Source organism: Trichoderma atroviride, chromosome 2 (assembly GCF_020647795.1).
Source record: "Trichoderma atroviride chromosome 2, complete sequence".
Classification (NCBI taxonomy): Eukaryota; Fungi; Ascomycota; class Sordariomycetes; order Hypocreales; family Hypocreaceae; genus Trichoderma; species Trichoderma atroviride.
In genome coordinates, this window is record NC_089401.1 from 919,681 (window position 1) to 944,635 (window position 24,955).

The 24,955-nt window shown below is 49.8% G+C and overlaps 8 protein-coding genes and 1 non-coding gene across 9 annotated transcripts; 2 read left to right on the forward strand and 7 right to left on the reverse strand.

The window, feature by feature from the left end:
- Window positions 1–445: 445 nt before the first annotated feature.
- On the reverse strand, window positions 446–529 carry TrAtP1_003001. Its single transcript has one exon. It is a non-coding gene; the product is annotated as a tRNA-Glu (tRNA).
- Window positions 530–725: 196 nt separating this feature from the next.
- On the reverse strand, window positions 726–3,147 carry TrAtP1_003002 (uncharacterized protein). Its single transcript, XM_014087399.2, has 4 exons — window positions 2,615–3,147; window positions 1,598–2,483; window positions 1,144–1,541; window positions 726–1,068 (listed from the first exon to the last, which is right to left on the reverse strand). Exons 1-4 carry the CDS (start codon window positions 2,762–2,764, stop codon window positions 940–942), a joined length of 1,563 nt encoding a protein of 520 aa, XP_013942874.1. The 5' UTR covers window positions 2,765–3,147; the 3' UTR covers window positions 726–939.
- A 2,417-nt stretch (window positions 3,148–5,564) lies between these two features.
- TrAtP1_003003 (uncharacterized protein) lies at window positions 5,565–8,536 on the reverse strand (the record flags this gene model as incomplete). The annotated part of the gene is made up of 8 exons (XM_014087625.2): window positions 8,151–8,536; window positions 7,856–8,051; window positions 7,753–7,795; window positions 7,516–7,689; window positions 7,359–7,457; window positions 7,210–7,305; window positions 7,000–7,149; window positions 5,565–6,935 (listed from the first exon to the last, which is right to left on the reverse strand). The coding sequence occupies exons 1-8, from the start codon at window positions 8,371–8,373 to the stop codon at window positions 5,565–5,567; spliced, it is 2,352 nt and encodes a 783-aa protein (XP_013943100.2). The 5' UTR covers window positions 8,374–8,536.
- A 316-nt stretch (window positions 8,537–8,852) lies between these two features.
- TrAtP1_003004 (uncharacterized protein) lies at window positions 8,853–11,139 on the reverse strand. The gene is made up of 4 exons (XM_014087626.2): window positions 10,507–11,139; window positions 9,844–10,440; window positions 9,422–9,784; window positions 8,853–9,366 (listed from the first exon to the last, which is right to left on the reverse strand). The coding sequence occupies exons 1-4, from the start codon at window positions 10,595–10,597 to the stop codon at window positions 9,176–9,178; spliced, it is 1,242 nt and encodes a 413-aa protein (XP_013943101.1). The 5' UTR covers window positions 10,598–11,139; the 3' UTR covers window positions 8,853–9,175.
- A 1,624-nt stretch (window positions 11,140–12,763) lies between these two features.
- Window positions 12,764–13,839, forward strand: TrAtP1_003005 (uncharacterized protein; the record flags this gene model as incomplete). Its single annotated transcript, XM_014087627.2, has 2 exons — window positions 12,764–13,380; window positions 13,452–13,839. The coding sequence occupies 2 exons, from the start codon at window positions 12,764–12,766 to the stop codon at window positions 13,837–13,839; spliced, it is 1,005 nt and encodes a 334-aa protein (XP_013943102.2).
- Window positions 13,840–14,560: 721 nt separating this feature from the next.
- Window positions 14,561–15,094, reverse strand: TrAtP1_003006 (uncharacterized protein; the record flags this gene model as incomplete). The annotated part of the gene is made up of 1 exon (XM_066111707.1): window positions 14,561–15,094. The coding sequence occupies one exon, from the start codon at window positions 15,092–15,094 to the stop codon at window positions 14,561–14,563; it is 534 nt and encodes a 177-aa protein (XP_065967786.1).
- Window positions 15,095–15,155: 61 nt separating this feature from the next.
- Window positions 15,156–16,145, reverse strand: TrAtP1_003007 (uncharacterized protein; the record flags this gene model as incomplete). The annotated part of the gene is made up of 1 exon (XM_014087412.2): window positions 15,156–16,145. One exon carries the CDS (start codon window positions 16,143–16,145, stop codon window positions 15,156–15,158), a length of 990 nt encoding a protein of 329 aa, XP_013942887.2.
- Window positions 16,146–19,503: 3,358 nt separating this feature from the next.
- Window positions 19,504–22,544, forward strand: TrAtP1_003008 (uncharacterized protein). Its single transcript, XM_014087629.2, has 3 exons — window positions 19,504–20,137; window positions 20,297–20,763; window positions 20,836–22,544. Exons 1-3 carry the CDS (start codon window positions 20,011–20,013, stop codon window positions 22,105–22,107), a joined length of 1,866 nt encoding a protein of 621 aa, XP_013943104.1. The 5' UTR covers window positions 19,504–20,010; the 3' UTR covers window positions 22,108–22,544.
- On the reverse strand, window positions 22,545–23,978 carry TrAtP1_003009 (uncharacterized protein). Its single transcript, XM_014087630.2, has 4 exons — window positions 23,650–23,978; window positions 23,443–23,578; window positions 23,081–23,336; window positions 22,545–23,010 (listed from the first exon to the last, which is right to left on the reverse strand). Exons 1-4 carry the CDS (start codon window positions 23,789–23,791, stop codon window positions 22,747–22,749), a joined length of 798 nt encoding a protein of 265 aa, XP_013943105.2. The 5' UTR covers window positions 23,792–23,978; the 3' UTR covers window positions 22,545–22,746.
- Between the last annotated feature and the right edge of the window lie 977 nt (window positions 23,979–24,955).

The following is a 24,955-nucleotide window of genomic DNA, read 5'->3' on the forward strand; positions in this document are numbered from 1 at the left end:
TCCCCTAACCTCATGGTATAAAGTCTCAATGTTTTATGTGTTATTCCTATGTCGATGTACCTGCTTATAGGAGATGGACGGGTATACTTACAGGCATGCGGCCCAGAGCATTGCGTTAATACGGAACTCCGCTAGTAATTTCTACTGTCCAGTTTGTCTTTCTGTTTACTAAACCAAGACTTTGAAGCCATATCGCGCGCCTAGACTAAAGTTCCGGGTTCTGTGTTTAACACCATCTTGGATTTGCGCATCTTCATACGTTCTTCTCGAGCTGCCAAGTTCAAGATATTTTTCTTCTAATGACGGCCGAATTGCAATTTGACTCTCATAGGTCTGTGATTTGGAAGAATAGCTCTAAACTGGCCTTCATAAAGAAAAAGGAGAAAAAGGAGAAAAAGGAAAAAAAGGTCAGGGATGGGAGAAGAAATAAGGCAAAAAGAAACATCTCCGATACTGGGAATCGAACCCAGGGCTGCTCGGTTCAATATTTATTGAGAGCGAGCGATGTTAGCCACTACACCATATCGGACAGTGAGATTTTTCTTGGTGCCAAGCGCTAGAAGATTACCTATTGAAGTCAGTGCACTTTGCAGCTTAAGCAAATTAGAGATCGTCTTATGCCCGTAAAATCACTTGCATCTCCGGTGTAGAGCTGGAGAAGTGTTAACAAAGAGCTTTACAATACTATTTGACAGTCGAATGACATCAGTAGCGAAGAGATTTATGTGTTAAATCATGTTCTTGATGATGGACTTCAGATTTCATTAAATCAAGCGGTGACTTGTATATGCGGAAAGACACCAAATGAGTTAAAGAGTCCGTCGAACAAGAACAATAGGGTATCGCATTAGTATTATCTTTTCCCTTTCTTTATTCTAGGTCCAGCAAGATCCTCTTGTTTCTATATGTACACAACATGCTTAAAAGTGGTCCAATGCTTTACAGAGCAGCTTTTCCTCTAGACTCAAATGGCAAGAAAAGAGTGAGAATGCCGGCAGCGATGAATAGGGCGCCACTCGTATAAACTGGGGCGGATGTTTGAAGGTTGGCAAACATGGCAATAATTGGCTATTGTTTCATATTAGTTTAACAAATCCTCATAGAATCTCAATCGTGGTCATTGAGAGGAGCGATAATACGTACAGCCATGATACCAAAAATTCGGTTGGCAGTAGCAGCAATGGCGTTGCCTGTACCGCGCTGAGGAGTCGGGAAGATCTCAGGAGTGTAGCCGTAAAGTACAGCATACATGACGTTGCTGCAGAAGTTGTAGGCGCAGTTCCAACCAAGAAGTGACGCGCTGCTCTTGGCGGTTGTCGAGCAGTACAAGAAAACACCAGTCAGAACAGTAGAGAGAGAGAGCGTGCCCTTGCGGCCGATTCGAGGCAATTCAACGAGCAAGCCGCCAACCAAAGCTCCTGGAACGCCTAGAACAGCAATGATCAAGCTGTTGCGGTAGGTGAGATATGTGCTTCCGTCGCCAAAGTCGACGCCCTTTTCACTCTGGATAAAAGGCAGAAACGCGTTGTAAAGAGGGAATCCTGGTATTGTTATTAGCATACATGAAAAGAAATCTTTCAACAGAAATGAAACTCACCCAGTCCAATCAGGGCCCAAATGGCTGCAATTAGAGTCGTGGACAGGCCAAGTTTGAAGGTCGAGAACAAGGCCTTGACATGTTTGGTGTCAATCTGTTCAATCAAATGCCGCTTAACAACAGCCGAGACGTCGACCTGAGCAACATAACCTTCGGGCTCACAGGCCTTGAGATCTTCAATTGTCAGGGAGCTGGTCTTGCCATTGCGCCTGGCAACTTCATGAATCACCCGAACAGCGTCTTCATCGCGACCCTTGCCCATAAGATACTTGGGCGACTCGTACAAGGAGAAGAGCAGGAATCGAGCCAAGAACATGAGAAGCGTCAATCCGCCCATGGTAATCAGAAAGTATCGCCAACCCATGTTGTTGTGCTTGAGACAAGGCTTCTCTTCCTGAGAACAGGTGAGGTTACCCAGAAGAGGCCATGCGATCAAGGTCGCAATCACCTGAGCGATAGCCCAATCGATGGAGAGGATGGTTAGCAAGTATTGGTGAGTCGGAGGGAGGAATTCGAGGAAAATGGCCGAGTCGACGGGCAGATTTCCGCCAACACCAAAAGACCAAAAGCAGTCAAAGATGCCAATCGCCGCAAAGTTGGGTGCGCCGGCAGCGATCATGCCCCAGAGAGCCGTCAAGCCAAGGGTAAGGTTGAAGGCGATTTTGCGGCCAAAGATATCACATCCGAAGCCCCAAAAGACGGCACCACCCAACAGGCCAATGTTTTGTGCGAGAGTCAAGAGCGGTGGGCGGCTGGGGGAGAATTCGTTGGCAATGGGCGTGAAGATGAGAGAGGTTACAATGGGCCATAGATTGTCGCTGGCCCAGCCAAAGCCGACGACAATGAAGAGCTGCCATTGGTACCATCCCATACCGATTTCTTGAATCTAAGTGAGACATGTTTCATCAGCTATTATTGCTCTGTCTGTTGCCTCAACAATACAATGCCTCCAGCTTCATAATCACGAAGCTGTCTTGCCATAGTGGTCGCAAGCTAATAAATAAGGGGATGACCTACAGCGTGGTTCAACACTTTGGCCTTTGCCTCGTACACAGGGTCGAGGGCGCCCTTGGGAATGACGTCTTCATCGCTGCTAACAGAAACGCTATTTGTCTCGACTGGATCTCGGACTGGCACAGTCTTGCCATCATCTGATGGTGAACCCATTGCGAAAAAGATGCCAGGAATAAACAAAAATTCAAGTATATGACGAAGAAGACTCGCTTGCTGCAGAGGTTTAATGAGACAACGGGTGACTTGCGACTCTGCCCAGTGAACGCAAGACGAGGAAAAAAAATGAATGACGAGAGTCGAAGCGCTCCTTCGGCCTGTCGCCTCGACGCTTAATATGTACACGGCCAAGCCATGTGTAATACCACCTTACCACACGAGATGGAAGCCGATGCTACTTCACGCATGGCGCTAGGAACTACCTACATGGAGTTTGCGTCGAGAAGAGTTACGTTAAGACCTCATTCATGCCTCGTACTACTGCTAATAACGGTTACGCGCCACGGTTCCACGAGCCGAAAAGGCCCTTTGCAGTCCACCTTTTCTGTCAAGGGCGCACGCAATGCCTTGATCATCTGCTTATAGCATCCTATTCAACTTTTGTGGCTTTCCGTTTGATGCTACAGCTAGGAGCTAGCCGCTCTTACTAAGTGTTATGTCGGGGATGTTTTGGCTGTACCACGATGGCGCAATATCTCGCGGCTTTGGGTGATTGCCTTTAGCACGAATCAAGATGGAGATGCTGGACAGGGACCACCACAACAGCTACGTGTGGGGGGGGAGTCCGTGGGCTGCTCGACAGGGCTGCTAGCAGATTTACAAGGCTCGTGAGGTCTGTCCAACCAGCTTTTTCCTGGCCAGATCGGCAGTGTTCACGGAGCTACTGGTGTGTAGCGGCATCTAGACGCAGGTGGCTTGCGGGAAAGCTAGACTGAGGCGTCGGCCAGGCCGTGCTTAAACCAGGGATACTTGGCAAAGTACTCTACTTGTATGTAGATGAGAATGAGCTGAGAGAAGGCGTAGAAAAAAACAGGATCGGGGATCTGTGAGGGAATGAGAGCGCCCACTTTGCAATGCTCTCAGGAAGCCATGCTCCGCAAGCTGAGAGCTTATACGAAGTACCTTGGAATATACAGGTAGGGCACGCAAGTATATCGCCAGGCACATTTACTCGTGGATGCTAGAAAGGTGACTCTGGAGTATACATTCAAGCTGCTACTTGATGCTCGCACAAGGCAGCAGCGTCGCAAAAAGTTCCTCGACTTCAGAGGTACTAAAGTTGAGCCCCCAAGAGCTAAACGTGAATTCAAAATCCGCCCCATCGCAGATCGCCAGGGCTCCGAACGGGGAAAAGATCCGGAATTTCCCAAGAGTCCAGAATCTTACATGTGTCCCTTTTCCTAATTTTTTCACTCGTGATTACATTCGCTGCGTTGTCTGCCTTCCTATATGGATCATTAATCTATCATTTTTTTCCCTTTACTCTCTATTCTTCTTCATATTCCATCTTACGCGGTACCCCATCGGATGATTGCCCAGACGAGGATCCAATCGCGTCACCGAAGCTTTGGCCACCGCTAAGAGCTTATACAGGGGTGGCTCTTCCAGGCTTCGCTTTTTCGATGCTCGCTGCTTCTTGATGCTGCACCCATACAGCTTGAGTGTCCATCGGAAAGAAATGGTGGCGTGTGGCTCCTGGACCGGCGTACACTCAGTTGGCTACTTTGGCTACTTAGCGGCCGAATTGACCGTGCTACATACCTACCAATTTGAGCAACTTTGTTCGGCGCTGGTGGATTCTGATTTGGCCGAGTTTTGTTCGTCCACAATTGCGTCTCTCCCCTATAGGGAGACGTTACTTGAAAGCTATAAAGCATATATTGATACTAGCGTGATACTGCTAATAAATCGTACTTTGCTCCCAATAGTATTTTTCTTGGAGGAGATGTTGCTCTCTTCTAATCAGCATAAAGTGTACATATATTCGCATCCGGATACTCGTAGGTATGTGGATACGCCAGAGCAAAGTTTATCACCCATTCAAGCACTCAATGACGTGGAATAAATCCGAGCCCTGTTTCCTCAAATGATGCGCCGGTATCTGAAGAATTATGTCATGACAGTGGCTTTCCTTCCTTTTTGTATTTACACCAAGATTTATGTACTGCCGCAGCATGAAAATAGCGCAACGGTCGTACGTGCCAGCAGCAGATATAGCAGAGCTTCATCCCTTGGCAAGGCTCGGTTCGACTATCCCAGCAACATTTTTACAGGCACAGAGAGCCCACCGAATTGTCAGCACTGATTGCCCGCTTTCATATCCTGTGCCGCGCATCTCCACTGATGATCCACTGTCGCCTCGAGAGCCTAGCGCAGGTCCCGTTTCCCTTGTAAAAGGGCGATGAAGTCGTAATTGTTATCACGTTACTGTGCATACTCAGTAGCCAAGGGCCATGGGAATTTGCCGATAGACAAAGGGTCTTTTATAAACCGACAACTTACATGTATGACCAACCAGCATATAGATGGCATAAAATTAAAGAATAATAAGCTGCCTTATTCAGTACATACACTCTGCATCGCCTACACGAACGCATAGGGTTTTACATCTTCGTAAATAGTTGATTCCCTTATAGGCAGCTGGTTCCGTTACAGTAACCGCTATAATAGTGGTTATTGGTCTAATCTTTTGCCCTGTATGGCTTAACGGTACAACAGATCGTTATACTTCTCTTAAATGCTTTACACTATAATTATTTTGTTTGTATATTCATAGAGAATATAGCTTGTACATAATTTTCCCAGTAGGAAATAGTTTTATTGACATGTCAAAAGTGAGTAAAAGGAACAAGCTACCCTAACTCGAGCTTATATACGCCTGAAGATGATTATTACAAGTACATTCAATTAACTAATAGCGAGCCATTACAATTCTATTTCAGAAACGTCTCTCCCTCTAATTCAACTCCAACACCACTTCGCTAGAAATCGATGATCCGGCCAACCCCCCAGCAGGCAGCTTCACACCAAAGCCAATGCTGCCATCCCCTCTCTTCTCAAGGCCTTCGCTCCGCCCGTCCACCTCTCTTACTTTATAGCGCTGGCCCGAGAGCTTGATAGAATAAGAGGCGGCAGCGAGTTTCTGAGTAGGATCCGCGAGCGTTACTGTCAAGTGTAAGCCCTTCTTGTCCTTCTTCTGTGCGCTGAGCAAATACAAAGCGGGCTGATCGGAAGTAAATGTCAGCGTTTCAGCTTTGCTCGACCATCCGAGCTCCCTCAAGTCCAGCTTAACAGATTTTGCGCCTCCAGGCCAGAATGCGAGACTGGCTCTGCCCTTGCCGTAAATACCAGAGATTCCATTCTTGGTGATGGGTATCCATGTAGGGTCTACGAGCTCCTTGAGCAGCTTCACAGACGAGATGGAAGGAAAGAAGCCGTAGGTAAATGAGTTGCCCTTGATGGTGGTGTACGCGGAGAAAATATCGACAGTTTCCACGCCTTGGGTTGAGGTAGAGATTTCTGACCAATTGCCGCTTCGCTTGCCTTGAGACAGGGTAAGCTGAAAGGGAGTATCGTAGGCTAGATAGCCGTTGTTTGCGTAGTAAAGAGTGTCTGTGGTGAGATGTTGCTCGCCCTGCTGCCCAACAAAGCCGCTTTTTACGAGAGCGCGAGTCGAGTCTGCGGCGCGATTGTCCAGAACGGTGACGACGGGAGTGTTTCCAGCAGTGGCATTCTTCTTGATATCAGTAGTAATGACGATGACACCTTCATCAACGTAGAACCAAGATTTTCGGTAAGAAAGATTCTGCGTGAGAGGATCGACGTAGTCTTCAACAGCAGCACCAAATGCACCATCACTCACAACGCCGACGAAGTCTTTCAAGCCATAGTACTTCACCTGAGATGCTTGGAGCTTGGGCTGGTTGAGTAAGGTAGTCGTTCCTGGCACGAGATTCCAATCCCACGCCCCCATAATGTCCTTGTACTCGTTGCCCTTTACGTACGAGTACAGCGTTCCGTGACCCATGTGATACGCATAGGGATTGGCTCCATTCACGCTTTCCGAATTAGCTGATCGAGTTGAGATCATCTTGTTCGTGAGCATAAAGTTGGATCGGCGGTGGACCATGTAGTCACTGGCCCAGAAACCTCTGTTGCCCGTGAGCTTTTGGGTTCCATTGGAGAGAAGTCTGCGGATAGTGTCGTTGACGGCGTATTGCCCCTGAAAGTCCGCCGTGGCAGCCGCGAGTTTCGAGACGTTGAAGTTGATGTCGGCGCTGGCCTGTAAGTCAACCGTGGGGAAAGAAACAAAGCGACCGATGGCGTTCTAGAAGCTCTCATAATTAGCCCTGGACTTCTCATTTACAAAGCTATGAGGAAGAAACACTCACAAAGTCCCAGTGCTCGGTCTTGGTTTGCGAATCCGTGTAAATGAGCCACTCGTCACCTTTCACGTAAGTTGACATAGCCGCTCGTGTATCGTTGTCAGCAGCAAATGAAGTGCCAATGGCCTCGCTTTCGAGCTGGATGAAGGCGTTCAACTATAGAGGATATCGATATCAGAATCTGACGCTTGAAGGACGAAAAATCTTTCATCTTACTAGATCTTTTCCATAGTTGCCGTTGTACAAGACGCCATCGTGTTGAAGGAATGTACCATCACGATGGATACCGTCTGCTCCAGGCGTATCGGTGAACTGAGTCCTGGTTAATCAAGATACAATATCAGTGCACCAAAGAAGCCACTTACAGTCATCTCGGCCATAGCTCTTGTCATGGAGTCCGCCAGAATAGTGCTATTATCAGTAAAAAGGGCCAAGGTGACTGAGTTTTGCATGATCAAGACCACCTGTAGCACAAAGCATCAGACTAGAGCATTAAGAATAGGGACTGAACAGTAAACTTACGTTGGCTCCGGTCATTTTGCCACCTGTGCCGTAGGTGCCGTCTCGGAGAGCATAGGCTCGATTTGGAATGCGCTCACATCCAGCTCGCTGAGTCTCGGTGAGGTTTGCGTCTTTGACGAGCAGACATGCAGTCGAACACAATTGGGGAATCAAGATGGCTTGATCGTACCAATTCTAGGGTTTGCGTTAGTCAAATCTTAAGAGTACAACTTTCATGACTAGGATACAAGCACATACTGTATTCCATAAACCTGGTGTTCCACAAGGACATCCTTTTGTTCTAGCAGATCATCAGTACCACTGCATAAGAGTAACGCTTTAGCAATCTCACACGACTTACGCGTCACCACCGTCACCCATACAGTCCGCAGAAGTATAATCATTGCTAAACCAATAGTTTAGGCCTTTCTGCACCGCCGCCAGAAGTTTGGGGTCCTTGGCCCGGCTACTAGAAACCGCAGGGTTCGTACCGCTCCACGCAGCGCCCAAGGTAATCAGTCTATTCCAATGCTCTTGGATTGGCCAATTGGCGCGTTCTTTAAACAACGGTTAGCATACTGTTATAATTTTCTCCCTTTCTCCTTTTTAGGAGCAGTTTGGGGTTTGTGAAATCAACGCGACACGCTGTCACTTACGCGCAGGACATCCCGACAGATAATTCACATCAGACCAAGTTCCGTCAGCCTTTTGTGAAGATAGCCAAGAGTCGATTTTGCTAAACCACGTAGGATCAGGGAATTGGGCAAGATCCGCCGTCCTCCGCTTAGCGAATATCGCGAGCGAATCATCTGATGAAGCGGTAGCTTGGACAACGCCGGCTGTTGCAGCCACAAGGCCCGCCACAGAGTTGAGCTTCATGGCGTTTGAGCTAGTTGTGGATAGATGAACTGCTTCAGTGCCGAAAGAGTCTACAAGCAATGACAGTTTCTCGTTGACGGCACGAGACAACACAAAAGGCCAATCGACACCGACCAAAAGGCAAAACTATGCCCCTTTTTCGTCAGAAAATAGTATGCCATCTTATTTATATCTCTGGCAACTCATTTGAAGATCGCCTTCCTAACGCGACAAGTCGCTGACAGGGAGATGTCTGCCTATTGGCGGACAAATATCGTGGCTCCTGGACGTATGATTGGCGGATATTTCACCCAAGAGCTAAGTGAGCAAACTAAAATATGGGGTAAAGACTATTGGTATGCTTAAAGGCTGAATAGCAACGTTTCCCCCACACTTTGACAGTTACTTGAAGAACTCAAATGAAAACAGTATTAACAATGACATACCGAGATTCAAGAACTAATGAACAAGTTGCATCATGAGAATGAATATAGCGTTGTGCAGTTGAGGGGTTCCAAGGCACTAAGTTTCTGGTATTAGACACGGCAGATACAATTCTACACCAATAAGCTATCACTACGTCTTGGCATTGAGTATCTATGCCCGAAAACTGTGTACTTTTTTACAATTGCTTTATCAAATTATACCAAGACGCATCTCAAGTATGCCGCATTTGACTTCATCGCAGCCAACTCTGACTTCAGTTACTGTTGCCTCATGTTGCCCACGCAGTCCATGCCCGCAGTCCATGTTGCCCAGTTGCCATAAGCAAGTGCAGCGCAACCTAGACGATTATCCATTTCTGCTCTAGTCTGTAGCTGACTTACACGCTCGAAATTGGACAAGACCCGAGATCTCGCTTCTGCGGCACGGCCTCAACAGAAATGTCAAAGTCAAATATGTCCATAGGAATCCCCAGCGTCGTGCAGACATTTGGCACGTCTACGATACCAGCGATCGAGCCCTTGATCGGAGCGCACGATAAAAGAAGATAGATTTGTTCTCCCGAGTATCCTGATCGAAAGTTAGCTATTTAGGTCACTTCAACTTGCGCCGTCCTATGACATACCAAATTGCTTCAGATACTCAATCGCGCGGAGACACGCTTGCCTATAGGCCACAGTTGCATCCAAAAAGTGCTGCTTGCCATTCTCATCGACGGAGAAGCCCTCAAACGTCAGATACCGCCCGGGGCCAAAATTGGGAGCCACGTCGCCTGGTCGGAAAACAGGACTCTTGATGGCTCGCGATTGAACGCCATTCTTGATGAGATCGAACTTGATGGTGATGGTTCCTGCTATTTCAATGGCGCCGCAGAAGCTGATTTCGCCGTCGCCTTGGCTGAAATGGAGATCGCCGACTGAGAACTTTGCGCCAGCAACGTGTACGGGCAGATAAGTTGTTGATCCTCTCGAAATGTTGTTGATATCGACTTTGAGTCTACATGTTAGAAAGCCTAGATGCACTGCAGCATGTTCTCGAACAACGTACCGTTTCCTCCATGTTCTGGCCGTCCAGGGATAGTCCTCGCTCCCTCGCGGGCAATCTTCGTCTTCAAGTCTCCAGAAGCTTGTCCAGCATGCGCATTCACTGTCAACGGCGGCTGCGCGACCACCTTCTCAGGATGGCTGTGAACGCAAGCCGAGATAAGATCGCCCTCCCGGCGATTCCACTCGGCCAAGACTTCTGTTGACGGGGCACACCCCAGAATTCCGGGGTGAATCAGGCCGGCAAATCGCACTCCAGGAATGTGTCGACTGGTGCAATATATGCCATCAAAGTCCCAGATAGCCTTGGCAGCCTTTGGGTAGTGCTCGTCGAGAAAGCCACCGCCGTTTTTCCGGTCAAAGATTCCGGTGAATCCCCATGGTGAGTCCTCGAAAGGTTGGACATCCGTAATGTTTACAACCAAGAGATCGCCCGGTTCAGCACCTTTGATTTCAAAAGGACCAGTTAGATAGTGGATTTTGGTTAAATCTACAGTGCGTACATCCTCAGCACTATCATTGTTGCCGATTTGGCCACCAGTCCAGTCGACGCATTCGATTTTTACGGTTTCGCCAGGTTCAATGGTTCCGATTGTAGGAACTATAATCCATATTAGTCTTTGATCGGCTCATACTCGCATCCTATAGATATCCCATCAATACTCACTATCGGGATGCCACCGATTATGCAAATTAGGCTGGTCTGCAGCTGGGATGTCAAGGGAGACAGACTGTGCAGTTCGAATTTTGCCCGGCATGATGTCTTTAGGTGCCCTTCTGAGGATGCTGTGTGGCACCTTTTAATATTGGATGCCAGCCTGCGGCAGATATGTGTATATATAGGTCAGATCGACATGCATCACGCTGGCTCTGGGTGACAATTGGCCGCTTATAGCCGGACAGCTGGATGTGTTGGATGTATGCATGCATGGTCGTGATCATCACACCCACAAACCAGACACTCTAAACGTGGAGAGTTATTATCTATCGTGGTGGGATTCTAAAGCCAGCCCACTCGACATGATAACCCGCCACCCCGCCTACTTGATGTTATCACCCCTTCTCAATCTTCATATCAGATAACAAGCAGCATTTCCCTCGGGTGTCCATCGGGATGTGCGCGGTCCGAGGAGATCTTGATGTCATTCACTGGCCCTAATCAGGTAGTTAGAGGCGAGATGGATGGAGTCATAACAGCCTGTATCCCTCCAATGGGTCCTCAGCCGCCGCAAAGAAGAGCTGTCTGTAGCTGTCAGTGCCAATCATCAAGACTTCTCCGCACGATGGATCGCGGGGAAGGATGAAATGTTGGCGATAAGTGGCTGTTGAGTTTTCCCATTGAGATGGTTGCGGCTATATTGGCACTGTGAAGAGGGGTTTCCGATAGCAGCATTCAGCCCATTGAAGACGAGATAGATACAGTATTGTCTACAGTGCGTCGTCTCCAACTGCCACATTGGGAAGCCAGGCTATCTCGGGTTACAATGAAAGCCGCATAGGGCCGCATCCTGCCGCATGCAAGGAGCTGTGATAACAGATAAGAAAGAATCTGCATTGTACGCAATGGTAATAGAATATCAATCAGGCCCCCATCCTCCAAGGAACAGCAGTATGTAAGCTCTGAAAATCTCCAGTTAGCTTCAGATAATCGAGCTGCGTTGACGAGGCCATCTGAAACAGTCAGCTCAAGGAACAGGACAACGGCGCTAGACTCCGTATTTACAAAGCCGCCATGGCGTCGGAGATTGGTTTGAGTGCCCCTGGCCTGAGACGCCTTTCCGCCAGGTATCTACCGCAGGTAGCATTGATGCTACAATTATCCGGTGCGAGAACCATACCATACACGTAATTACGAGCACTGGAGACAAAAAGGCGGTGCTTCAATAACCGTTAGAGAACTCTCACAGCCCAGCGCATCTTGAGGCTATCCTTTCAGCATGCGACGAGCTTGATCCAGCTTTCAAGTTATTTGAAATGCCAGTAGTAGTGGAAGGACGAGCATTGCCGCCATCGTGTTCAATTTCTCGCCATATACCAGCCATGCCTGTGTCGCGGCGCTTAACAGCTGTGAGATGGACGCCTCCGACTGGCCTCAAGTCCCGATCCCCACCAAATCGAGGGGGCGCGCCACCGTCTCCAAAACAGCCAGTGTAACATCTGCAGCGTTAGCGAGACAGGGCGTCAACTTGGTTCCGACAAGTTGAAGGGAGACTCAACTACTACTTTTGCACAGAACAATATGGGAAACATGGTCTTGGAAGATCTCCCGCTTCCTCTCACCACTAGCAGCGTCTGTGTTTTTCTTCAAAGACTCCCCTAGAATACCCCCCCCCCTTGACGCCCCCCTATCGCTCCTCGGAAACTCATTTGCGACGACCAGGGGACCCCGCTTCTGCCCAAAATGTGAAGCGCCTTGTCCTGAGTTTGACGTCGCTTCTTGGCGTTGTGGCTCGCTCTGCTAGCTGGAGAGATTCGTCGCAACAATGCCATAATGGCCTGATGTGCCCATTGGGACAAGGGCATCAGATGCAAATTTGCGTATTGCTGGATCTATGAGGAGGATCTAGTATCAAGCGCTTCGCTAGGCCTGTTAGTTTCACGGCGCGATCTTTGTTTCTTTCTTTCTCTCTCTTCTCTTCTCTCTTATACCCTTGGCACTTTGCTTCCTTTTGCTCCTGTAGGCGACGGCGTAATACACAATCGTTGGACATTTGATTCTATACTCACCGCTGGACGGGATCTTTCTTTAATTAATATTTTTTTTTTGTTTACTCTGAGTAGCCATTCTTTCTTTTACGTCTTTTCGATTTTGGCTCGAAATTGGTCCGCTCTGGGAGCTACCACATCACCTTGACCGAGACCGCAAATTCTTTGTCCTGTCTAGACAACTCCTCTCCTAGCCAGCTTCAATTCCAGCAAAGCCCATGGCAAAGATGTTCACCAAGGCCAGCTTCACGGCAGCTCTCTTCGCCACCGCCGCCCTCGCCCAAAACGTCCTGCGCACCGAAGATGTCCTCTCAACGCCATACGCCTCCCTCCTCGGCTTCTCCGACGACACCATGGAAGTAGCTCGCGGACTCAGCTCCAAGGCCACGGCCACGACAAACTCGAGCATCCCGTCCGACGTGCACCTGCTGCCCGACGGATCGCTCGACTTCACCGCCTGGAACAACATCACCAGCGCCGCGTGCCAGGCGCGCCTCAGCCAAATCATCCGAACGTCGAACCCTTCCGGCGACTGCATCTGCTACAACTTGCCGATGCTCAACGTCAACACCGGCATGTTTGAGGCGGATCTGCGGCTGTACCGCGTGTCTGATCCGAGGGATGCCTTTGTCGGTGTGCCGCCCAGCGGGATCCAGGTTGGCGTTTCGTACAAGGGCGCCAGCGTGAGTCCCATGAAGCCGGTGACTTCGGGATCGAGTTCGCCGGCCGTCAATATCACGAAGCGGTCTGATGGGTCTTCTACGCCGACTCTGCTGCAGTCATACATGCTTGTTGGACAAATCGACAAGGACCAGATGCAGAATAACTTGTCAATGTAAGTATATAAAAAGAACACTCCGGTCAATGTCTTTGTTGCATCAAGAGGGCTAACAAGTGAAATTCCAGTGCCGCTCTCCAAGCTCTCGTCATGCCCACCCTCACTCTCTCCGCAGTCACCTCCTCCGGCTCCCAGATCAGTTCAAACGTCTCTCTCAACGAAGCGTCTTTCCTCGTCGGCGTCTTCTCCAACGACGTCGTCCTATCCGATTTTGCCGCAGCTCAAAAGGCCGTTGCAGTCCAACAAGCTGCTCTGAAGAATGGCACCGTAGCCTTCATCCTGCCAGGAGTGAACATCTTGATTTTCCCCGTTGGACTGATTATTACTTCCATCTGGCTGGTTATTGGATTGGCTGCCTATGGTTTCGGCACTTATCAGCGAATTCAATATGCGACACAGTATAGGCGAAGGGCCGTGCATGCGTCAAAGGGTGACAGTGCCTACCGCACTCTTTAAACAATGTGCGCACTAGCAGGCACAGAAAGAGAGACGGGAAGAGAAGAGTTGGACAGATTGAGTTGTATCAAAAAGATGAGTTATGGGTGGGATGCGTTCTAATGATTCCCCGGAGTATTTTACAGCCTTTTATTATTTTATTTGTTTCTACGCTCACGCTCTACGGCGTATTGTCTCCATGGAAGCACCCAAGCATATTTGAAAAACAGATGGAAATTGCATGCAAATGTGCTAGTATCACTCTTTCTTAAAACAAGTTTCGAATCAAAATGATATCTAGAGTTGAATCTATCTAATACTGAAAATATGACGCAGAGTTCCAAGTGTCAATCTTGGTAGGGTATATCCATCCTGCAGAAATGGGACATTCGCTGTGTAACTAGAAGAAGCAAAAAGAGATGAACGAGAGAAGAAAAGAAAGGACAGAAAAGAGCACTCATGAGGCCATCAACATCTTCACAAGACATGCGTACAATGCACATCTACCATGACTTCTCCATAAAATCGGAATCTATACCATGCAGTAGAATGAATCATGTGTAAAGAGAGACGGAAGAAGAAAGAAGAAAGAAAGAAAGAAAGGGGGAAAAAAGAACGACAGGTCAGACCTCCCATCATAGAACGCCACAAACTCCATCCCATCCAATCCTATATACCCCCCCAAAAACCCAAATCCATCCAAATGTCATCTTGTAGACTAGGACTTCTCATCGGAAATGACTTATTTCGAAAGTGGCACATTGCGATCCCCGGCTCTCATCCTGCCTTTGGCCCACAAGAGGCCTTCAGTGAATGCCACATACGCGCCTGTAACAACCCAGAAGCTAAGAATAACACCCAAACCGCCCATAAGCCGAGCGTCGACGACACTACGCGTAACGGTTTCCCGAAGAGCGTTATTCATCATGAGCCAACCGTACACTGGAACCAATTGCTGGGCCGCGGCTGTTGCTGACACTGCTGAACTTTCAGATTGTTGAGGCATCTTTCCTTGCTCTTCCTCGCGTTGGATAATGGTATCAGCCATGCGCCATGCAACTTTGTTGTTGATCTTGTCCCATGTTGCTTCACAGGCAGCGGCGCGAGCTTGTTTGGCCATGGTATATCGCAACTGATGGTCTTCGGCGAGTTTGACGGCCTTGGCAACAAATCCATCCAAATCATCGGGCGGTACCAAGTAGCCCGTATCCCCGTGGGAAACGATATCTGAGGGGCCGCCTTCATCGCGAGCCACCACAGGAACGCCGCTGGCCATGGACTCCAAAACAACAAGGCCAAAAGTTTCTGTGACGGAGCAGTGCAGGAAAACATCGCCACTAGCATAAGCAGTAGCGAGATCTTCCCCGACCTTGAAGCCTGCGAAAACGACGCTGCCTTTGGTCCTGAGGGGGGTCGAATAGCTCTTGAACTTCCTTTTCCATATCGGGGTTTCGGTTTCCTCCCACAATGAGCATTTTGAACGGAAGCCCCTTGGCGTCTAATTCTTTGGCCACCTTGGCAAGAAAATCGAAGCCCTTTTCGCCAGCGATCCTGGAAACAGTAACAAAGATGATTTCTCCATTTGGTGCAATCTCTTTGCGGAGAGCTTCACTCCTGCGGCTTGGGTTGAACATTGTCGTGTTGACTCCTCTTGTCAACACCTCTAGTTTGTTGCTTTGTACTTTTTGGCTCTCCAAATATCGTCTGACGAATCTAGAGGGATAAAAGATGGTCTTGATAGACGAATGTCTGAAGAGGTAGCTCTGGACGGCGTCAAATGCAAAAACGGCCGCGTGGCTGAGAGGCGCTGGGAAAAGGATGGAGCAGTAGCCAGCCAAGTCTGTCTGGAAGTTGCAAATGATGGGAATTTGCTTCTCCTTTGGCTGTTGTCTCAGTTGCAGCATGACTTGGAAGCCCAGGCTGGCGGGAGATGCAAGGTAGATGAGGTCGGGTGGTGCATCATCGCCAAATGTGCGGGAATAGAGAGTAGAATTGCGGACGGGATATACAATGGACAGTTCCGGGTTGAAGGGCAAGGGGTATCCAGTTACTCTGACTTCTGGCTGTTTGTCTGCAGGAGAGAGTGTGGGAGAGGGAGGAGGTGAAAAGGTATTTTGGTTGGTATGATTATGAGGGGCGACAACCGCAACTTGGACACCGTGATCACGCAAGTGGTTCACCAGCATCAGAGTTGTCCGACTCACTCCATTGACAGGGCCAAAGGATTCGGTGCACAGCAGAATGCGCTTTCCTTTGAGTGAGGCCGGAAACTCGGACAGATCATGTTCGGGATACTGTGCCGATCCACTAAGCGATGCTGGCGCCATGATGGAACGTATAAGAGGCGCAACGGCTCTTAGCTGAGGTTCTGTCTAGGGGACGAGAAAAGAAGATGCTCTGAGGGAAAGTAGGTCGTGGTTCCTCGCCATACAGCGAATGTGCTTCCTTTTTACTGTTTTGAAGCCGGATCTAGATGCCCAACATGATTCTGTATGAGGAAATCCCACGTGGATCCGTCCCGATATGTTGCGCATGACGGGAGTGGCTTTGAGACATGGGAAGCTACATACAATAGGATAACCAGAGAGTGGGCACGAGGGGCATGCTCTGCACGCAGTTCGTCGGTTGGAAACGCGGCAAGAGAGGCTAGATAATAGATAACGTGGGGAGGAAGAGACCTATTGTTTGTGTAATACCTACTGGGTCAGGCAAGGTGCCTACCAGATTTGCAAACGCGCCGGTACTGTATGGCTGAGCATCATGTGGCGAGGTAAGCGCCTCATTCATGGGATTCAATAGCTGGCAGCTTTTTGCTGCTTGCTGTCTTACACCATCCCTGTGATTTTATATATGCAAGGGCAGCGTCAGTGGTTGACCAAAAGCCACAGCCTTACACGGCCAGAATATATCAGCTGCATCCTTCGATTTATATCTTGGACCTGAGAAGGTGCAGTTCTTATCAACTTTGCGTACTGTGACTAGAGCACGCTGCCCACAGAGCCTTGACCCGAGAAGTCTGACCTTCCCTCTGCACCGCCCTTGCCCAAATCTGTCTCACGGCAGAAGGCGAGTCAAGTTGAAAAGACGTCAGGTCAAAAGCAAGGTACAAGTACTCCCAGTGTCGTTGCCAGATCTGGAGATGGGCGAATCAGGAGCCGCAGCGCTGCCACATTGCTAGCGCTGGCCAATAGAAGCCCGGCTAGCGACTTGGTGCTGCAACAGGCGAAAAGCTGCGAATCGGCGTCTGGAGGGCAGCCCTCGTGCAGTGCGTGGTTGGACACGGGTGGTTGATGAGGCGAAGAGGCGATAATTTCTAGGACTTGAAGCTTTGATGAGACCTTTTTTTGAAGAGAGAAAGTGCGTGTAAGTGGCAGTCACGTGTGATGCTTGGCTCAAGTGACTGGCGTTTCTGAGACACAAGATGAAGCTAGAGCTGCCAGCCACGAGCAATTTGGGCGCGGATAACGGGGTGCTGCATGTACGATTCGCGTGCATAGAAACTGAGGCTCCGATCCGTTTGACATATTTTTAGAAGGGTTTTGATTTTGGCAGAAACAGCTTTTTGATATTAGAGACTGAGCTTTATGGGGTGAAGTGCCAAGGACACTGGTCGTGCTTAGTAACAGCGTGTAAGTGGGTGTTGGACTCGAGATTTCATGGAGCAATTCAGCCTTGTATACGGATCGAAGAGGCTTGTTGCCAGGCAGCGATACTAATGCGTCTTTCTTTAGATGCCGTTTTGGATTTCTAGATATCATCTATTTAATTTATTGTCTCTATCAATTATTTAGCGATGACTGTATGCAGCACACAGGTACTTGTAAGTAGGTATCTAGGTATTACATATAGGTCACGATAACAGCACAGAGGAGACATCAACCAGGCTGCTCTTCCATCCGTCTCAGAGGCCCATCTTGCTCCTACAATCAATGTGAGACAAACAGCATGTCTACCTATGCTTTGTATCGAAATCTCGTACAAGCGCTCCGTACATCAAACGGAGGCTCAAGCACTGCGCCTTGGTCCCAGCGGGCTACTGGCCGCAATACCCGATATCAGGCGAGACACCCTCGTGCTCTTAGCCGCACCGCGTCATCAGTGCCTGGCCAGCTTCGCGTCGCAATGGTGGCAGAATCTCCAAGCGGCAGATAAATTCGTCGCTTAGCCTTAACAGCGCCAATGCTCAGCATGACCCCTTGAGCAGTCCCAAGACCCTGGTCTGATGGCAAGGTTGAAATCCCTCGCTCATATACAAGAGTGACGTGTGTGAAATTGCTCTGATGCAACTCCTTTATTTCTCCGGAAAGACGCATGTTCATGCTTGCCTTGGAAAATCAACTTCAACCTCGCCATGGGGATAGGCTGCAATGAATATCCGATAAACTCCATGTCGCGTGAGCATTTCGAGTTCCGCGCATGCAATTTGTATCTGGCCTAGGTATCTTCCCGGTCACTAGCGGTGTTAACGCTGCTGCTCATCCTCCCGCAAATACCTGTTCCGTTTACGTGCGTTTTCAAGGAGTGCACGGTCGTTCCACTTGATGGCGTGGCTGTATGGGGTTTATCAAGGGCCCCCGTCACGATGGTGTGGATATCGTCGACGACCGATGGACGGGGGCGGGTATGTAGGTGCGACTCGCACTTTTCGGCATTGGAGGTTCCATCTCGCTCGTGTGTTCTGTTGCAGCTCAGCCGTCTGCCTGATGTATATGAGATTGACTGAAACCAGGGTCTCTTCTTCAGGGCAGCAGCTACATCCAAAGAGTGGCATGTGCCGCGATTATGACCCCCTATCGTCAAGCCTGGAGCTTTGGCGCACCGCAGCTGATGGACATGACACTTTTCATCACACCTCTTTTCGCATGGAGGCCTGTCACTTTAGCGTCCGTTGTATTAATGGCCCCTCCACGCCATGTCGTCTCTTAAACAGGCGTCCGAAAGCGCGCAGGCCTGAAAGCGGCGACGCAGGAACCACGTGTATATTTGCGGCGTTGGACCGGATTTGGATTGGCTGGCAAGATATCAGATGTGCCAGTTGAACGATTCTGCCATCAGTCGAGTGGCACGGTGCTAAACAGATCACGAAGGAGAAAAACACAATGGGCGAGATGATGTGAGACAAGACAAAAGACGCCAGCTAAGGGTCCTGCTCCGATAGGCAATGAGCAGCGGCGACGGAGTCGTTTATCGGGCTTGGCCGTGTCAAAGTTGCACAACTCACCGCCTTCAGGCCTATTGTGTGTGTAAATATGGACATGTTTCTTACGTTGATCTTATCTTTTCTTTGCAGAGATTCTCACATGCTGGCCGGCTTGTCCCAGCACCCCGATCCGACACATCCAGTACACGTATGCTCTACTACGGGCTCCGAGTCGCACTCCAGACTACAGACGAGGTAGTGCCAATAATCTGATGCTAACTCTGGTTTTTCATCAAACTCAATGCCCTTCTAGCCTATTGCCTTCGTTGCAGATTTCCACTGGCCCCTCTGTTTTTTCTCCTAGCGTCTGTCGAATTCTGACGCAGCGGAAGAAATGCGCACGCACCGTCGATCCACTACTGGCAGTACCTGGCTCAGTGCTGGCGCCAAGTCACTGCAAAGCCAATGCCGAGTGCTCGTGTCAGAAAGTGGCAGCAAAGAAACGAGCAGAAACCCCATCCGTTGGTGTGAATGATGAATGGTTATTTTCTACAGTACTTTCTAGTCAATATCTAAATGTAACTGCTTAATGAGATTGCATTAATACACTCCTGTTAACAGTTTGTGGCGCCTTTATAATTGCGTTCGAACGAGGTACAGACGTCTGCGGCCCCATTTCGTCGCCACAACTACGCTAGCGGACGCTGTAAGGCTGCTTCGAGATACAGCGCAAGAAACGGCGGCTGGACTGTAGCGCCTCTGGCCAGAAATGGCCTAGACAGGCGTGCATTTTGGCTCCTGGCTTATTAAATCTGCCCTCATGCCAAGACTCTATTTGCATCCCCAACTCCTTTCTTTTGCGTCTAGTGCCAGCATTATTTATCTCCTCTCAGGAGTTGTTTCGTTTCCAAGTATATCTCGCAGAAACGGGCTTGATCCATATACCCTCATTCCCGGATCCCCATCCCCTCGTTGAAGCCTCTGCTTGCATTTGCGCCTTGCATCTCGGATACCTTCGTCTCTCGCTTGTGCCCCTCCGTCACCACGTCACCATGGGCTCGCTCACCGAAACAGTTCTCGACTCGGTCCAGCAGCTGAGCCTCAATGGCGCTGCTAACCAGGCCAACGGCGACAAGATTACCATCCGCAACATCTGCTGCGTTGGTGCTGGCTATGTCGGTATGTAGTCCGATCCCTGCGTCTTGATTTGTAGTGGCTGCAGCTCGGCTCCAGCTGGCAGAGGACACGTCGATTCGCCTCGACGGCTGGGCTGTGCTTTGGGCGAGCTGCTATCCCAGTCCTATCCTGATACTGATGCTGACTCTCGTCGTTGAACAGGTGGCCCTACCGCCGCAGTCGTTGCTTTCCAGAACCCGCACATCAAGGTCACCGTTGTGGACCGAGACGTGACCAGAATCCGCAGATGGAACTCGCGCCACCCTCCCATCTACGAGCCGGGCCTGCACGACATTGTCCGCATTGCCCGCGATGGCGGCCGCGAGACCAGCATTTCTGGCCAGCCCAGCGACGACATCGTCTCGGAAAAGGGCGAGACCTCGGTTGCTCGACGCGAGCCCAACCTCTTCTTCAGCACTGACGTTGCCGGCCACATTGCCGAGGCCGACATCGTCCTCGTGGCGGTAAACACCCCCACCAAGGAACGCGGTGTTGGTGCTGGAAGTGCCACCGACATGACTGCCTTCGAGGCCGTCACCGGCTTTGTGGCCCAGTACGCTCGTGAGGGCGCCATCATTGTCGAGAAGAGCACCGTGCCTTGCCGAACTGCCCAGCTGGTGGCAGACACTGTAAGCAGCAGCACGCATAATACCCCAATTGACATTTCCCGGGATTGGTACTGATATCCACTCTCTTAATAGCTTGCCATGCACCGTCCTGGCGTCCACTTCGAGATCCTGTCCAACCCCGAGTTCTTGGCTGCTGGAACTGCCGTCAACGACCTTCTATACCCCGATAGAATCCTCATTGGCTCCGCCCCGACTCCTTCTGGCAAGCGAGCTGCCGAGGCTCTGCTCGAGGTTTACGCCGCTTGGGTTCCCCGCGAGCGCATCCTGACCACCAACGTGTGGTCTTCTGAGCTTGCCAAGCTGGTCGCCAACTCCATGCTTGCCCAGCGAATTTCCAGCATCAACTCCATCTCCGCCGTCTGCGAGCAAACTGGTGCTGATGTCGACGAGGTCGCCCGCGCCATCGGTGTCGATCCCCGCATCGGTAACAAGTTCCTGATGGCCGGTATTGGCTTCGGTGGTAGCTGCTTCAAGAAGGATGTCCTCAACCTCGTGTATCTGGCCGACACCATGGGCCTGCCCGAGGTTGGCGAATACTGGAGACAGGTCGTCAAGATGAACGAGTATGCTCGTGATCGATTCACCAACCGTGTCATCAAGTGCCTCAACAACACCCTTGTAGGCAAGAAGGTTACCATTCTCGGATATGCCTTCAAGAAGAACACATCAGATACCCGTGAGGCACCTGCTCTGGAGATGATCAAGACATTGCTGGAAGAGCGCCCTCGCGAGATCGCCGTCTTTGACCCTTGCTGCAACCCATTTGTCGTCAAGAACGAAATCAAGGCCCTCCTCGGACCTCAAATCACAGCCAGTGTCCACGTCTATGGAAATGCCTACGACGCTTGCAAGGACAGCACCGCCGTCGTCATCGCTACCGAGTTCGATGAGTTCCGTAACCAGCCTGTTCCCAAGCCCGCCCCGGCGCCTGTGGATCAGCCCGCTCCCAAGATGCTTGGCCGCAAGCCCAACCCCAAGTCAGACCCAAGACCGTTCAAGGAATCGGCTCCCACAGAGAACGATCTCTTGGCACTGCACAAGCACTTGGTGCAGCGCGATGGTCAGACCTCTGAAGACCCTCTGGATCGATTCAACGTCGAGCCGGACTGCGACGACGACTGCCCTGACTGTATCCAGGCCAGGGAGTCCAAGGACAACGGCTTTGCCACCGGAATGGGCAGCGCCGAGGAGTACAAGCCCAAGGAGCGATTGGACTGGGTGCGCATTGCCGAAACCATGGCCAAGCCTCGATGGGTGTTTGACGGCCGTGGCGTCATCGACTCTCGTGAGATGGTCAAGCTGGGCGTTCGCGTGGAGAGCGTCGGTCGCCAGCACCGATTCTAAGATGCGTGAAATATTTCTTGGCGGGTTTTCTTCTCAGTTAAAGGGCGGGATGAGGCTATACACCCTTTTAGCTACTCCTTTTTTTTGTGGCTGTGCATTGGTAATGCAGGTGGGCCTAGAACAAACTACCTTGTATTTGTTTTTTTAATTCAAGATTAAGCTTATGTTGCGTGACTGCAGATGAGAAGCGCTGCATCAATTAGAGAAAGAATTTGCTCTGCTGGCGGGTGGTTGCCTGATGTGAGGAGGCAACGGACAATCACTTTGTGTGACTATGTGGTATTCTTAGCCTCGCCACCACAACTTCTAGATAAATTGGCTTGAACAATCTAGATTTGGATGCTTTGGTATACTGGGGTATTTGATGCAGTGAGATGAAGGGATGACAGTTTTGTATAATAGAAATAGTACTCGGAATATATGATCAATTGAAGAAGACAATAATAAGCAAGAGGGAATCCAAAACTTGGCAACGGAAACTTGCAGACTACAATGCCAACGCAGTCCACCATGCTTGGCCCATGTTTAGCAACGCTAATACTTTCGCTAATATATCTCATAAACGTCTCTCGCATTTGCCATTGCACCATCCAATTTTATAAACAAGTCTGAAAAGCCTTTGAGATTGGACAAAACCGCTTAGACACTGCTCTTATCAGCGGACTCGGTAATTGTCTCTACGGCAGCCGGAACACCTCGATCGGGAGGAATGGAGAAACCGGTGTAGATATAAGTGAGTATGGCGATGTATTCTGGCAGCAGGGCCATTAGCGCAAAGGCGACAGCATTGCCCTCGACGGGGCTAAAGTGCGAGGTAGCACTGTTTTGGAACGCGACTTCAAGAAGACCGAAGACGGTACGGATGATGAGAAAGGGGGATGCAAGGAGGCCACCACGTAAGATCTGAGACAAGGAGCTTATTGTCAGTAAAAAAGGAAGATGCAAGTGTGTGATATAAAGGCAATTGGCATACGGCTTGGCTACTGGGGAGAAGGGTGTGCTTCTTTCTCCAGAAATACGACATCATGGCGATGAGGACGCCGAGGATGACGGCAAATAGGATGTATCCGACGAGAGAGAGCGCACGGCTGGTGTTCATGGCGGATGGTGTGCCGATGGAGCTGACACCTCCGCCGGCAGAAAGGAGGCCGATGGCGACGAAGATGCAGAAGCGTAGGATGCGGCCGATTTTATTCGCTCGGGGATTGGAACTGTAGTTGTCGAGGAGGCTGTTTACAGCATGCCGAATTAGTACATTTTCTCTTTTCCTTCTGATACCCAAAAGGATCTGGACCAAGGGTACATTCAGTTGGAGAGAATGGGATTAATACTTACACGATGCGTACATAACCCAGAGTAGCTAAAATAAGAGGGACAACACCGACGTTGAGGAGGATAATGGCTGCGACGTAGAGTCCGATGCTGGGCTTCTGCTCAAAGGCGATGAGGACGGGACCACCAGCCAGACGCACTATTATCCACGCCAAATGGGTAAGATTTCAAGAAACTTCAAGCCTCATATGTTATAGCGAGAAGGCATACTTAGACTGAAAGGAATCAAGCACCACCAGGCCATGCGTGGGCGGTTTTTGCCATTGCGTCGAAAGAGCCAGATGGCAGTTGGGACGATGGGCACGTAGAAGACGATTTGGGCGATGCCTAGGGATTCGTGAGAGTTGATCATGTTGGTCTATTAGATGGATGGGCGAGGGCGATTTAACTTGAGACTTTTCCAACAACTACAGGACAAAAAAGACGAAAGGCATGAAAGCCCTTTTAAACTAACGAGAAGCCGATCTATTCAATTGCACGGCAGACTTGATTGATCTGAAAGCTGCAGCCGAGCCCAGGACCAACAATGCCCCGATACCACAAAAGCCACTGCCGGGACCCGGACGCGACGAATCACGATGAGGCAGTGTTGCTCAGCTGGGAGGGATATTCGAGCAGAGACCACTCAGCTCGTGCTACGATGGGCTTCTAGCGGCTACACCCGCCTCCTTCGGACCTTTGGATGAGGGGGGGTCCGTGCTAGGAGAGGGGATGAGGCTTATAGGCTGCCGCGTCTTGGGATACGTGTATACTTTATTCTTTATCCTTTTTTGGGGGAGGGTTTACTGGTGTTCCTGTGATGTGAATCTCGTGGTAAGAAGCCTAGATGGGTAAAGCTGCGGTTTAGGTGTTTGTTAGCTCGACGTCTGTGAAATAAGGAAAAGTGGGTTTGGGTCGCTTCTCGTGCTATAAAGCTGATTTGGGTTAGTTGGTGCGAAAGGGAATGGAGAAGTTGCCTGGAAGTGCCTGAGCCACACTTGAAGGATCCTCACTGAGCCTCTTTGCTCTTTTCTCTGCCTTTTTTCCGTCTTCCCTAATCCTTGGAGGCAGCCTGGTCCACCATGGCATTTAGTTACTGCTTCGTCGGTGTCTACGCTGCGCATTTCGTTTGTCAGACGCTGAATTACTGCATGCGTCGGAAAAGGGAGACCTGACTGTGGTTTTTCTTACTTTGCTGCAGTATATGTCTTTTTACAAGGAGCGGCTTTGTCGGGAACCAATGAGCATCGAGCTGCAGAATCGCAGGCGTCCCAAATAGGAATGATGCCGCGAATGGTAGGTGCACGGTGCTTCCGGATTGTCATTTCTTCTCTTCTTCTTTTTTTGTTTCTTCTTTCACTTCATCTATCAATAACATGTTCATATAAACGCGAATCTGTCATCTCTTTCTTGTCGCAAGCGTGCAATTGGCGATTTCTTCCCCTTACGGTGCGGATAAAATGGCTGGCGTGATGTTTGTTTCGCATTGTGTTTCGTCCCATCGCTGGCAACGGCTCTGTCCGAAGCAATTTTAGCT